The sequence below is a fragment of the Ursus americanus genome, chromosome 22 (assembly GCF_024610735.1).
Source record: "Ursus americanus isolate L20-20 chromosome 22, mUrsAme1.1.p, whole genome shotgun sequence".
In the NCBI taxonomy this organism is placed as follows: Eukaryota; Metazoa; Chordata; class Mammalia; order Carnivora; family Ursidae; genus Ursus; species Ursus americanus.
Genome location: NC_142148.1, coordinates 28,568,676 through 28,582,482, shown reverse-complemented (window position 1 = coordinate 28,582,482; position 13,807 = coordinate 28,568,676). Strand labels below are relative to the sequence as shown.

General features: G+C 38.0%; 1 protein-coding gene across 3 annotated transcripts in view; it reads right to left on the bottom strand.

Moving 5' to 3' along the window:
• Window positions 1-13,807, bottom strand: part of PTPRA (protein tyrosine phosphatase receptor type A) — a 151,796-nt gene that overhangs the window by 57,621 nt on the left and 80,368 nt on the right. For 2 of the 3 annotated variants that reach the window (XM_045808019.2, XM_045808011.2), the window contains 3 exons: window positions 10,794-10,872; window positions 9,656-9,997; window positions 1,630-1,656 (listed from right to left, as the gene is read on the bottom strand). In XM_045808019.2, coding sequence (XP_045663975.1) covers window positions 1,630-1,656; window positions 9,656-9,997; window positions 10,794-10,866 — 442 coding nt within the window. In that variant the 5' untranslated portion in view covers window positions 10,867-10,872. The remainder of the gene's footprint in view (window positions 1-1,629; window positions 1,657-9,655; window positions 9,998-10,793; window positions 10,873-13,807) is intronic. The other variant, XM_045808028.2, reaches the window with a different exon arrangement.

The following is a 13,807-nucleotide window of genomic DNA, read 5'->3' as shown; positions in this document are numbered from 1 at the left end:
AAATGTCATTACATTTGGGGCTTTAGATATTGCTGAGAATATGTACGTCTCTTCATTTTCCTGTTTGGTCAAAAGCAATTACAGAAATTTTTTTTTAACTTTAAAGGGATATATGCTAATATGTATTAATAGTATGTCACGATTAGCAATACTCTAGATAATTAAGGTAATTTCATTTCCTTTTAATCACAATACTGGAACTACTCAAATCCATGTTAACTAGGTAAAACAGGGATAATATTGGGGCAAGAAAAGGCTGAATGTTGGGGTGCCTGGGTGGCACAGCGGTTAAGCGTCTGCCTTCAGCTCAGGGCGTGGTCCCGGCGTTCTGGGATCGAGCCCCACATCGGGCTCCTCTGCTATGAGCCTGCTTCTTCCTCTCCCACTCCCCCTGCTTATGTCCCCTCTCTCGCTGGCTGTCTCTATCTCTGTCAAATAAATAAATAAAATCTTTAAAAAAAATAAAAAAATAAAAAAATAAAAAAAGAAAAGGCTGAATGTTAAGAAAATACACACTATGTAGAGGAAGAAAGCAGAGATTATATGTTTAATCTTAAAGCTTATACCACTTTGACTTCTGTGGTTAAAAGAGGAGTTTTAGAGAGCAAATATGTTATCTATTCCAATATAAATCTATTAAGTCTACATTTGGTAGTGAGATCTAGTAAGCAAATGTGAATAGCAGAGACACTACTTGATAGAATCTAGTTCCTGAGTTTAAGAAAGTGAGAGCTGGAAAATCACAAGAAATCTGTGCACAGAATAACACCTCACTAATCCTCACAAAATACAGTGGCAGATGGACAACACATAAAGGATTAAAGTATCTACTTTTCTGATTCAAATGCTCCCTTACTTGGTGGGAATTCGTAAGCCTTCAAATGTTCTATTAATTATTCAGGAAAAACTGTGCATGGTTAAATAGTGGAATAAGAAAAAATAAAGCCTCAGAAAGCTCATTTAATAAAATAAGAAATCACAGGAGAAACACTGGTTCACAGATTAACATTTCCCAAACTCAAACGCAATGATCATTTCTTAGACTTTTGAATGATCTCTCTTTCTCTTACACCCTCTGATGGTAGCCTTACTATTGTCCTAAGCAAAATGTGCACTACACGTAAGTACCCACGCATTCTGTTCTCTGGTGACCAGGGATTTGGCAGTCCTGCTTAGACCACTGACACAGCATCTCCGGCCATAGGGACGTTATGCTAGAGAGGTGAAAACCCATAAAATCCATATAAAATGACAAAGGGTCGACACTTTATAGACTAGGGAAAACAACACAAAAAGTTAGGATGTTTATAGGCAATTATTGACTAGACATTAGGAATTAACTATGATGTAGAAATTATGGCTTAATATCACCGAAGGATGGTATTAGCAAGGTGACATGATAAAGCTGTTTTATTACTTGTTAAAAGACATCATAAATGTTAGACTTCATAATCTATATTTAAAAAGTGAATATTTGTTTCTGTTACTCTTCTCTACAAGGTTAATATGGAAACAAGGGAAAGTAAACACAAAACCACACAGACGCACAAGGTTACCACAGACTGTGAGCAAACATGATGAATACTGTACACTATAAAGGGGACAACAGACATAAGGTGAGTGGCTCACCTCTTCTGTCCTTCGAGTCAGAATTACCTGTGTAATAAGTGAGAAACAGAAGCATTCACTCTCAAATTAAAGAAAAACATTACAATTCAACCTAAGTTAAGACAAAATAAGCTCCCGGAAAACAGATACTTTCTTCTTTATGTATGTTGGAGCTAGAATGAGGTACTCTCTACCAAATGGGAAAACAAGATTGCCCAGACTCACTAAACTTTAATCAGTGATTTGTCCTTCTCTCGGAGTGTAAAAACCACACAACATCAATCTTCATAAAAAGTACAAGAATGCAAAAAGAAATACAAAAACAATAGTATTAGAGGTCTTTATGTCTTTTAGGCCATTAAAATGCAATAGCACAAAATTAAATTAAGGATATTAAAGACTTAAACGGTAATAGGTAATATAACCAGTATGAAAAAAAAAATCTAACCAGTGTAGACCAAATTCTATATATTAACAGACAAAACTTTTCCAAAGGCTTGTGGAATAGCCACAAGCCCTTATAAATTATTCCCCATTACAAAAATAACACAGACAATATTCTTCTATCTTGACGCAAAACTAGAAATTAACAAAGAAAACATCTGAATATTAAAAGAAAAGCCAAACTGTAAAATACCTAAAAAATAATAAAATCACTCCTGTGGCAGAATCCACCAACTCTCCCCTAGTAATAGCCTCTTCTTCTTGCTCTTGGTACAGAAACCCTGTTTTGTTTTGTTTTGTTTTAGCTGAGCACAAAGCTGTCTGGCTAGAGACTGCATTTCTAATACTCCTTTGTGCCAAATATAGTTATATGAAGAATTCTAGGCAATGGGATGTAAGCAAAAGTGATAAGGGTAACTTATGGATCACAACCTTTGGAAAAGAAATTGTTCCCATTACCTCTGTTCCTCCTTCCTAGGGGCTGGAACCAGAACCTAATGATGAGAGCTATTTCTGACCAAGCAGATGATGGCAATTTTGTTGGGATGGCAGAACTGGTAAGAAAAAAAGAACTTGAGGGCACACAGGTGGTTCAGTCGATTAACTGGCCGACTCCTGATCTTGGCTCAGGTCATAATTTCAGGGTTGTGAGATAGAGCCCCTCATCAGGCTCCGCTGTGGAGCCTGCTTAAGATTCTCTCTCTCGCTCTCTCTCTCAGGGTGCTGGGTGGCTCAGTCGGTTAAACGTCTGACTCTTGGTTTCAGCCCAAGTTGGGCTCTGCACTCAGCGTGGAGTCTGCTTGTCCCTCTCCCTCCACTCCTCCCCCTCCTCTCTCTCTTTCATGAATAAATTAAAAAAAAAAAAAAAAGATTTTCTCTCTCCTTCTGCCCCTACCCCCCTAAAAAAAAACCAAACAACTCAGTCCTTGATGAGGCAAAGTCCTCCTGTCTATCTCTGGAATGTGAGAGGGGAGAGAGAGATACTTTTGTCTACTTAAGTCACTGAATTTTGGTCTTTATCAGAGTAGTTTAGGCTGCACTGTAACTAATACAACTGCCTATCAGAACACTTACGGGATATGGCTAAAGCTGTGCTTATAAAAATTCATAGCATCAATTAAACTAATTAACTGCGAAGAATGAAAATAAAAACAAGTTAACCATTCAATTCAGGAAGAAAGAAAAAGCACAAAATAAATCTAAGAAAAGTAGAAAGGAAGAGTAAGAATAAAAAAGAAATTATAGAAACTGAAAAATGGTAGAACTAATAAATATACAACACCAGATCTTTGGAAGAAAAAAAACAAACTGTGAAATATATAAATGGTTACCCAACTCAAGCATGAAAATGGACATAAATATATAACAAATATTAACAGCTATGTAGGAAATTAATCTTAAGAGATGACTTTTCCTTAAATCCATTCAAGTAATTTTGAAAACATGAATGAGTTGCACAGTTTTCTAAGTTCATTTTTCTGCGAAGCAAAGCAAAACACTGACAACTAAAACCTATCAAAAATAGCACACATACATTAAAAAAAAAAAGCACACATATAAAGGAAACACCCAGACCAATTTAATTTAGAAATAACTTACGAATGTCAATGGAAAAACCCCAAATACAGTAGTATCAAACAAATTGCTACAGTTCATTCACGGAAAATACAACATGACCAAAGTAGGGTTGTTTTTGCAGAAATGTAAATAGTTCAAAGTTAAAATGACTCACCATAGCATATTACAAAAAGAAAAAATCATAACAATTTTGCTCATTGATGCTGAACAGACAACTGGCAAAATTTAACACCCATTCTTGACGTGTATGCTCTTTAAAGCAGGAATAAATTAATAAAACCTAAACATGATAAATATGTTTACCTCAACCCAAGAGTCAGCACCATGGTTAATGGAAAACCACTAGGAACATCCTCCGAGAGTCAGGTGCAAGACAGTGCTTTTACCACTGCGTCCTAGTATTGTTCTGAAGGTATTCACCAATTCATTTAAAGAGAAAAAGTAAGAGATGGATTTGAAGATTTATGATAATCGAAAAAAATTATGTCAAACACTGATGAAATTTATTAAGATGACCAGGATAAAATATACCTACAAAAGTCAATAGCTTTATGAAGTATACCCAAAACTAAAATAATGATCCAGATCAATTATATCTAAAAAAAAAAAAAAAAAAAAAAAAAAGTCAACAGCCTTCATAGCCCCAACAGCAGCCAGTTAGAAGACACAGCGGAAGAAAACACTCCATTTATACTAGCAACAAACAAAACACCAAAATAACAAAAAGGAAACCTCTGAAATATCTAGAAATAAGCTGAACAAAACATGTGCCACGTCAATGGCAAAAACTTTAACACTTCCAAGAAATACAAAGTAAGACTTAAGCAAATGGAATACACTGAATTCTCGGACAGAAAGACTTAAAGATGGGGCGCCTGGGTGGCTCAGTTGGTTAAACGTCTGCCTTCGGCTCAGGTCATGATCCCAGGGACCTGGGATCAAGCCCCACATCAGGCTCCCTGCTCAGCGGAAAGCCTGCTTCTCCCTCTCCCTCTGCTGTTCCCCCTGCTTGTGCTCTCTCCCTCTGTTTCTTTAATAATAATAATAAAAAAGACAGACTTAAAGATGTAAATCGTCCCTATTAATCTATAAATGTGACATGATCAATAAAAACTTCTCTCCTGCTATGTAAGCTGATTATAACATTCATAAAGAAAAATAATCAAGAATTGCTAGCAAAATTCTGAAAAATAAGACTAATAAGGGATGACTAACCTTATCAAATATTGACTATTTTACAGTTACAATTATTTAAAACAGTGGGGTTCTGATACAGAGAAAATGATTAACAGAAAATACAAATGCCAAGAAACAGAACTCAGATACATATGGGAACCTTAATACATACCAGAATTAAGTATCTGATAAGGTAGCATTTCTTATCAGTGAGGAAAAATATAGATATGCATTAAAAGCTATTGGGATAAGTCGTTAACCATTTGAGAAAAAAACAGATCCATAGCTCATACTTCACATCAGAATAAATTCCAGATGGATCAAAGATTTAAGCACACACCCACATGCACATACATATACAGAAGAAAGAAACCGTAAGTCTAGAAGAAATTGTAAGGAAAATAATTTTGTAATACTGGACTAAGAAAAGCCTTCCTAGGGGTGCCTGGGTGGTGCATTCAGTTAAGTGTCAGACTCTGGGTTTTGGCTCAGGTCATGATCTCAGGGTCCTGGGATCAAGCCCCACCATGGGCTCTGTGCAGAGTCTGCTTGAGATTCTCTCTCTGGCTCCCTTTGCCCCTCCCACTTGTGTTCTCTCTAAAGTAAGTCTTTAAAAAAAAGAAAAGCCTTCCTATATATGATCTAATACCGAGAAAGCATTTAGTTAAACTGATTAATTTTTTTAATTAAAAAATATTTTGAATTGCTTATGATAGTTTCTGCAATGAAGAAAAGCTAGATGAGCAGCTGGGGAAAAATATTTGCAACTTTATGATCGGTAGGCGAAAGTTCGTTTACCTAACATTAAAGATCTTTCTGTAAATGAGTCAGAAAAACCTGACATTCTAATAGGAAAACCATGCAAAGGATACCAACAGAGTTCTTAGAAAAAGAAATAAAAGTGATCTTTCCAAATATGGAAAGATGCTCAACCTTACTCAGTAAAATGCAAATTAAAGCTACACTGAGATGCTAATTTTCACCTGTCAGACTGGCACAGATCCAGAAGTTTGATAATTTACTGCACTGAAGACAGCAGAGGAAAACAGGCACTTTGACACACTGTTTATAGGAATAAATTTCCCAATAGAGGAAGATTTGGCAATATCCACGAGTTTACAAACGGATACTTAAAAATAATTTATCCTACCAATATTCTCATATATGCTTGAAATGACAAATTGTACTGAAAACAACCTTAATGTATACTGATAGAGAAGACTGGATAAATACATTAAGGTATAACCATACAATGAAGCAGCTCTTTACGGTAATACAGAACAAGTATGACAGGCTAACGAAAAACAGTAATGTGCAGAAATATACACAATACGTATGTGTATCATTTGTGCTATAAATACAAGAAAAGGAATATATATATATGTATATATACATATATAAAAGGAGAAAACAGAGACTCAAAGCAAAGGTCAAAAGGACAGAAAAATTTAAAATAAAGAATTAATCTAGGACATGTCCAATATCCAAATAATAAGAGTTTTAGAAGAAGAAAACGGAGAAAATGGACAATGGAAGAAAATTTCCAAATTTAAGAAAAATTTCCCAAACTGAAGAACCAAAAAGTTCCAGAATCAAAGAACTAAGGCTCTAAAGGTCCTATCAAATATCCAGCATAATGAATGAAAAAGATCCACATCAAGACACATTGCCATGAAATTTCACGACACTAATGATAAAGAAAAGATCTTTCAAAACACACCAAAGTGTGATTAAGAATCAGGATTGCAATAGGGGCGCCTGGGTGGCGCAGCGGTTAAGCGTCTGCCTTCGGCTCAGGGCGTGATCCCGGAGTCCTGGGATCGAGCCCCACATCGGGCTCCTCCGCTGGGAGGCTGGTTCTTCCTCTCCCACTCCCCCTGCTGTGTTCCCTCTCTCGCTGGCTGTCTCTCTCTGTCACATAAATAAATAAAATCTTAAAAAAAAAAAAAAAAAAAAAAGAATCAGGATAGCAATAGAATCCTCCAAGCCTGGGAATTAGAAGTCAGGGCAATGCTTTCAACATTCTGGAGAAAAAAAATACATCCTCAAATTCTATACATAGCCCTACATACATTTTTAGACATGTAAGGCCTCGTGCAATGTACCTCCCACGGACCCCTATCTCAGGAAGCTACTGGAAGATACGGTTACCAATTGATGGGGTAATCCAAGAAAGAGGTCAATACAGAAGTCAGGAAGCAAAGGGAATTTCCAAAATAATAGAGAAGGGAAATCCCACATCAACACCTGGGCAGCAGCCCTGATGATCAAGCCTAGACTTGAGTAAAACAACGGACAACTCTAGGAAAAAATAAATAACAGATTACCTTACAGATCTTACTTTATTGAAGACTGTACTGAGAGGCTATGGAAAGTATGAGAAGAACTGGCTAGTAACAGGAAAAAAGAAAACTAAAACAGAAATATAAGGCAACTGGGGCACTTGGGTGGCTAAGTTGGTTAAATGGCCGACTCTTGGTTTTAGTTCAGGTCATGATCTCACGGGTCGTGAGACTGAGCCCCATGATGGGCTCCATGTTCAGTGGGGAGTCTGCTGGAAGACTCTCTCCCTCTGCCCCTCCTTCCACTTGTGTGTGCACGCATGCTCTTTCTTCCTAATAAATAAAATCTTCAAAAGTCTTTAAAAAAAAAAAAAAAAGAACTATAAGGTAATTATAAAATCCAGTAAAAAATTGTACAAGAAAAGAAAAATCATCACATTATACTTCTAGCTCAGCAGGGAATAACATTACATTTATAATAATATAAAACATCAAATACTTATTTAACCAAAACTTATGATGTAACGATTATAAGGAGGATGGGTGAGATGGTAGTGATGAGGGGGACGGGGGGGTTCAGGTTTTGACATCCTAATGTACCATAAAGGTTTCCTTGTGTTTTACTGATCTTGAAAAAGTCACCAATGAAATGTAGTCTCAGTCTCCCCTGAAATGTGTTAACTGTACAATAAACGGCTTCTAAGCTATGGCATAGTTGAGACCGAAGTCAGATATGGAAAACTCAGTTCCCTAACAGCAGCGTGCAAAGACCACAAAAATAAGAAATAGGTTTAACTTGCTACCTGCCAGCCCTGAGATCTAAGACAAATCATTTAACCTCTAAAGTCTTACATTAAGCATTTATTAAAGATCTCTAATTATCCACAGTCATGTCACAGAACTGGTAAATGAAGACGGTACACAACAGAAGTGAAGAACACAGGATACAAAGTCAGTCAGGCCTGGGTTACTGTCTCACCTTTCCCATTGACTAATTCAGCTTGTACAAGTTATTCTGTCTTCCCTCCTGAAGTAATGGCCTGAAGTAACTCACAGCAAGAAATACATTCTACACTGTTAGTATGTGTTTCTGTGTAACTGAAACAAAAGTTTCACAAAATAATATACGGAACACAAAAAGAATAGAAATGGAACAGGACCACTCATTTAAAACAAAACAAAACAAAACATGATGGCCCACTAAATTGATTTCATGAACTGGTCATGACCTGTACTTTGAAAAATACTCCCTAAGTTACAGTTTCATCATTGTAAACCTCCTCCACCTGCAAAACATAAAACAGAACCAACTTCGGCGGATTCATAGGATACTTCACAGGATTACTCTTTAAAATTCTCAGTACAACGCCCACCACTTGCTTGCCACGTGCAGGCGTGCACTGTAAATGCTTTATCTATATCAACCCAATTCATTCTGATAGTTCCTCTATGAGGTAAGTATTATTACTATCACTCGTTCTGATTTTACAGATGAAGAATCTGAGGTACAAAGGTTAAATAAACTTGCCTGTGGTCACACAGCCAGTGTATGGCAGAGATGGGATTCAAACCCAGTAGTGTGGCTCAGTAGACTGTGCTCTTAACTGCAAATGCTGTATACCATTTATAGCGGAAAAATATGGGATTAAAGCAGGTAGGTGCAGGGTCTGGGTTGTACAGTCCAGCTAAAAGCGGTCACCTGTAGTAGCCAAATGAGATTCAATTCAGCAAATACTTTCTGAATGCTCCCCATTAGCGAGATGTGATACTAGTCTAGAGGCCCTCACCATCTAACAGGGAAGAAATATGAGCCAAGGGGATGAGACCACAGAAGAGGGAACAGTGATTTTTGCTAGAAAAGGAATGACAGTTACACAGCTGTCAGAGAACAATTTCCTCTACTCCTCGCAGAGGCCCTCTGAGGGACCCCCTCTCTTTTACAGACCAGGACCCTGAGGTTCTAAGGGGTCAGAAACTTGTTCCGCCCACCTGGTCTCTGACCCAGGGCTGATTCTATCTTCGGTGCCACTTCCCATTCAATCACTGATGGACTGAAGGAAAGAAGTGGGCTGGGCTGAGGCCTTGAACAAGCTGACGCTGCAACTTAACTGTTTCCCTGAGCTCCTCTAACTCCACCCCTCGCCACAGGGTTCCCATTCCCTATCTCTTATGGACATCCAAACCCATTCTCCTTCCCACGGTCTCCATGGATCCCTTCTTTTCAAGGCTAATCCTATTACTCAGCTTCTGCAGCCTTTCATCTACAGTCTCTTGCATCATCAATTAGCTCCCCTTCCTCCTGTATTTTTCAAACTACTTCTTCTACCTTTAACACTCAAGCCTCCCTAGTCTAACCAGAATGGCCAGGCAAAGCAGGATATCCTCTAGAGTATTTCTTCTTTCCTCTTAACTCTATGTTAAACAGATATTCCTGAGAATTCTCTATATCTGAGTTTCATTAGTTTGCAATTTTAATTATTTCAAGAAATTTTCTGGCTAGAAAACACAAAATAATAAAACAGTCAGCAACCTCGAAGAGGAAAAGAAAAACAAATCATTCCCAGTACCTGAAGGAGGGAAAGTTTCTGGGGTGGTGGCTGCAGTGCTGGAATTCCCCTCCCAAGGTTCAGTGCTGGCATCTGTGAACTGGTTCTCTGGAAGCCACGTTCCATTCGGTGCAAGTGTAGTGACTACAGAATCGGTACTTGCTGTTCTTGTGGTTCCATTGTCAGAGTCTGAAGAATTGACAGTGGTTACATAGGTGGGTCCCAGAGTTAGATTAGGGCTGAATGTTGGTGCCACAGATAGAGAAGTTACTGAAGAAGTATGATTTGAAGCTTTGGTCTCTTCTTTGACTGATTCTGCTGTCGATGTTTTCATAGATCTTGTAACGCCTACTGAAGGTGAAACTATAAACACAAAAAAGAAAAGAAAAAAGAAAAAAGAAAAAAGAAAAGAAAAGGAAAGGAAGAAAAGAAAAAGAAAGAAAAAACCCCATGAAGAATGTGATAGCTCAAAAGTTATGAGGCACAAAGCAGCAAGCGCTAATAAACTCTCAAACAGGGGGGGCCTGGGTGGCTCAGTCGGTTAAGTGGCCGACTCTTGATTTCAGCTCAGGTCATGATCTCAGGGTCCTGGGATCAAGCTCCACGTCACGCTCCACCCTCAGTGGGGAGTCTGCTTGAGATTCTCTCTCCCTTTGCTCCCCCATCCTCCCCCCCGCCGCTCACTCTCTCTCAAATAAATTAAAAAACAAACAAACTCTCAAATACCTGGAGACCTATGAAAGACCAGACACACGTGTGTGCGCGCGCACACACACACACACACTCACTCACTCTCTCTCTCTCTCCCTCTTTTATCTAACACTGGACCCCTTCTACCACCTCCAAAGGACTACTGTTCAAGGGAGGAAGAAAACTGGATTCATTACTTTTTTCCTCAGAATCAATACACAGGAGTCTTAAGTAGCAACTTTTTTTAAAAAATTTTCAGGGATGAACATACAATCTATTTATTTAAAGTAGTATATTGTATACAGAGCAATGCTGATCATTCAATAGGACTCAGAGATTTCCAAAGACACTTATTTTATACCATCACTTTTAAGTAAAACTTAAATATTTTTTCTTTTTTTAATACCACCCATGTCTCCAATTTTAGGTCATTAAATGTGAAAGCAAAATTCCATTCAGAACAATTTACCTGTGGTTGCATTGTTGGCACCTACACGTGTCAGACTACTGCCAAGCAGAACAAGAATGAACCAGGAATCCATGCTGACCTAGAAAAGAGACAGCCATATTAGATAAGGTCCTATATTATTGTAACTATGTCCAAAATACTCACCAAAGGAGTATTTTGGGTAAAATCTTCCCAGCAATAAAATGTACACACAGGACCAATGATCTTTTGGGAGTCTGATATGCACATTTCTCCCCCAAATCCAACTACTTAATTGAATCTTTATAACAATACCAATAAAACCTAATACCATACTTTTTAAAGCATGATTCTCAACTTTGGCTGTACTTTAGAACCACCAAAGAACTTTAAAAAAATCCCCATGCCAGACCGCATCTCTGGGGGTGAGAGTCAGGGAGTGGTCCTGGGAAAAGCTCCCCTTGTGTTCACCATGTGCGGCTTGAGCGTCTTCAGCCTGAGCAGTATGGAGAAGGTAGGGTGACTGCATGAACATAATGCTCTTTGAAACAGACCTCACAGAGCTGTTCCCAAATTATATTTCATCTCAAACCACATCAGAGAGCGTGGCACATTCCTACTTGTAACAGTGGTTCATTTGTCCATTCAGATTTTTGTGCCCTGCAGTAAGCTCGGTACTAGGGGAAGAACTAGGGAGCAATACGCCCACACATCCCATCTTCAGGAGACTCACACCCTGGTGGTAACTGAATATGGTAGTGACGCTCCAAGGGAAGCAGGACATGCCTCTCCAAGGGGTACATGAGAATCTGAGGAAGGGTGGGGAGATGCAGGTGGATCATTCACAACCTAGGAGTTTGTCTCGGGTACCCGCAAGCATGCCTAGTAGGGAAATGGGTTCAGTTAGGTGGCCTTCCCAAGGTGTAATCAACTAAGAGTTGATCACTTCCGCACTCTTCCTGCCTGACCATATTCTAAAATAGGGAAAGCATGCAATTCCCTACAAAAGGGTTAGAAAACAAATTGGAAGGCTGATTATTTGTATACATATCTATTTTTGATAAGAAATGGTTTGAGGAAAAATAACTATGTGTTTGGGGGGAGAGTGTTAGACCGTCACCTCATTCCACATAGCAAAAATAAAATCCAGATGGGTATAAGGACTAAATGCTTAAAAACACATTTTAAAAGGAAATAAATGAATATTTAATGTGAGCTCAGGATGAGGAAGGATTTTCTGATGTAAGAAATCACAAAGGTAAAAATAGCATAACTGACAATAGAAAAAAATAAAAGCTACTAAATGTAAAAGAAATCAATCATAAATAATGTTCATGAATAGGGAAACTCAATACTGTCAAGATGTCAGTTCTTCCCAACTTGGTCTATAGACTCTATGCAATCTCAATCAAAAGCCTAGCAAGTTATTTTGTGGATTTTGACAAACTGATTCTAAGATTGTAAGAGGCAAAAGACTGAGAATAGCCAACTCAATACAGAAGAACAAAGTTGGAGGACTATCACTACCTGACTTCAAGACTTACCGTAAGTAACAGTAATCAAGACGTGGTCCTGGTAAAAGAAAAGAAGAATAGAGCAATATAACAGAATAGAGAGCCCAGTTACAGACCCACATAAATACAGTCAACTGATCTTTGACAAAGGAGCAATGGCAGTACAATGGAACAAAGACAGTCTTTTCAATAAATGGTGCTGGAACAACTGGGCATATGTTTACAACAAAAAAAACTGGACATAGACCTTATACTTTCACAAAAATTTATTCAAAATGTATCACAGACCTAAATGTAAACACAACACTATAAAACCCCTAGAAGATAACATAGGAGAAAATCAAATGACCCGGTATGGTGATGACTTTTTAGGTATAACACCAAAGGCACGATCCATGAAAGAAATAATTAATAAGCTGGACTTCATTCAAATTAAAAACTTCCACTCTGCAAAAGACAATGTCATGAGAACAAGAAGACAAACCACAGACTGGGAGAAAGTATTTGCAAAAGGCACATCTGATAAAGGACTATTATCCAAAATTTACAAGGAACTCTTAAAAATCAACAATTAAGAAAACAAACCAATTAAAATATAGGCCAAAGACCTTAACAGATACTTCACTGAAGAAGATAAAGAGATTTCAAATAAACATATGGAAAGATATTCAACATATGTCATTAAGGAATTGCAAATTAAAACAATGAGACACCATAACACATCTATCAAAATGGCCAAAATCCAAAATTTTGAAAACACCAAATACTGGTGAGCACGTGGAGCAACAGGAACTCTCATACATTGCTGGTGGGACTGCCAAGTGGTACAGCCACTCTGGAAGACAGTTTAGTGATTTCCTACATAACTAAATATTCTCCATATGACCTAGCAATTGTGCTCCTTGTTATTAACCCAAGAAAGTTGAAAACTATGTCTACACAGAAATCTGCAAACAGATGTTTATAGCAGCTTTATTAATTGCCCAAACTTGGAAGCAATCAAGATGCCCTTCAGTAGGTGAATGGATAAAGAAACTATTATTACATCCAGACAACAGAATATTATGTAGCACTCGAAGGGTATGAGTTATCAAGCCATGAAGAGACATAAAGAAACTTTAAGTACATATTAGTAGGTGAAAGAAAGCAATTGGGAAAAGCTACATACTATATGATTCCAACTACATGATGTTCTTAAAAAGGCAAGCTCCTGGAGACAGTGACTGTGGGGCTAGGAAGGTGGGAGGGAATGAACAGGCAGAGAATTTTTAAGGGCAGTAAAACTATTCTGTATGGTAGTACAATGATAAGTACATGTCATTTTCTATTTGTCCAAACCCATAGAATGTACAACACCAAAAGTGAACCCTAATGTAAACAAGACTTTGGGTGATAACGATGTGTCAATGCAAATGCATCTGACGTAGTAAGTGTAACTGTGGTACAGGATGACAAGTGTGGGAAGCTGTGCCTGTGTGGGGGCAGGGAGTATTTGGGAAGTCTAATTTCTGCTCATTTTTACCATGAACATAAAACTGCTCT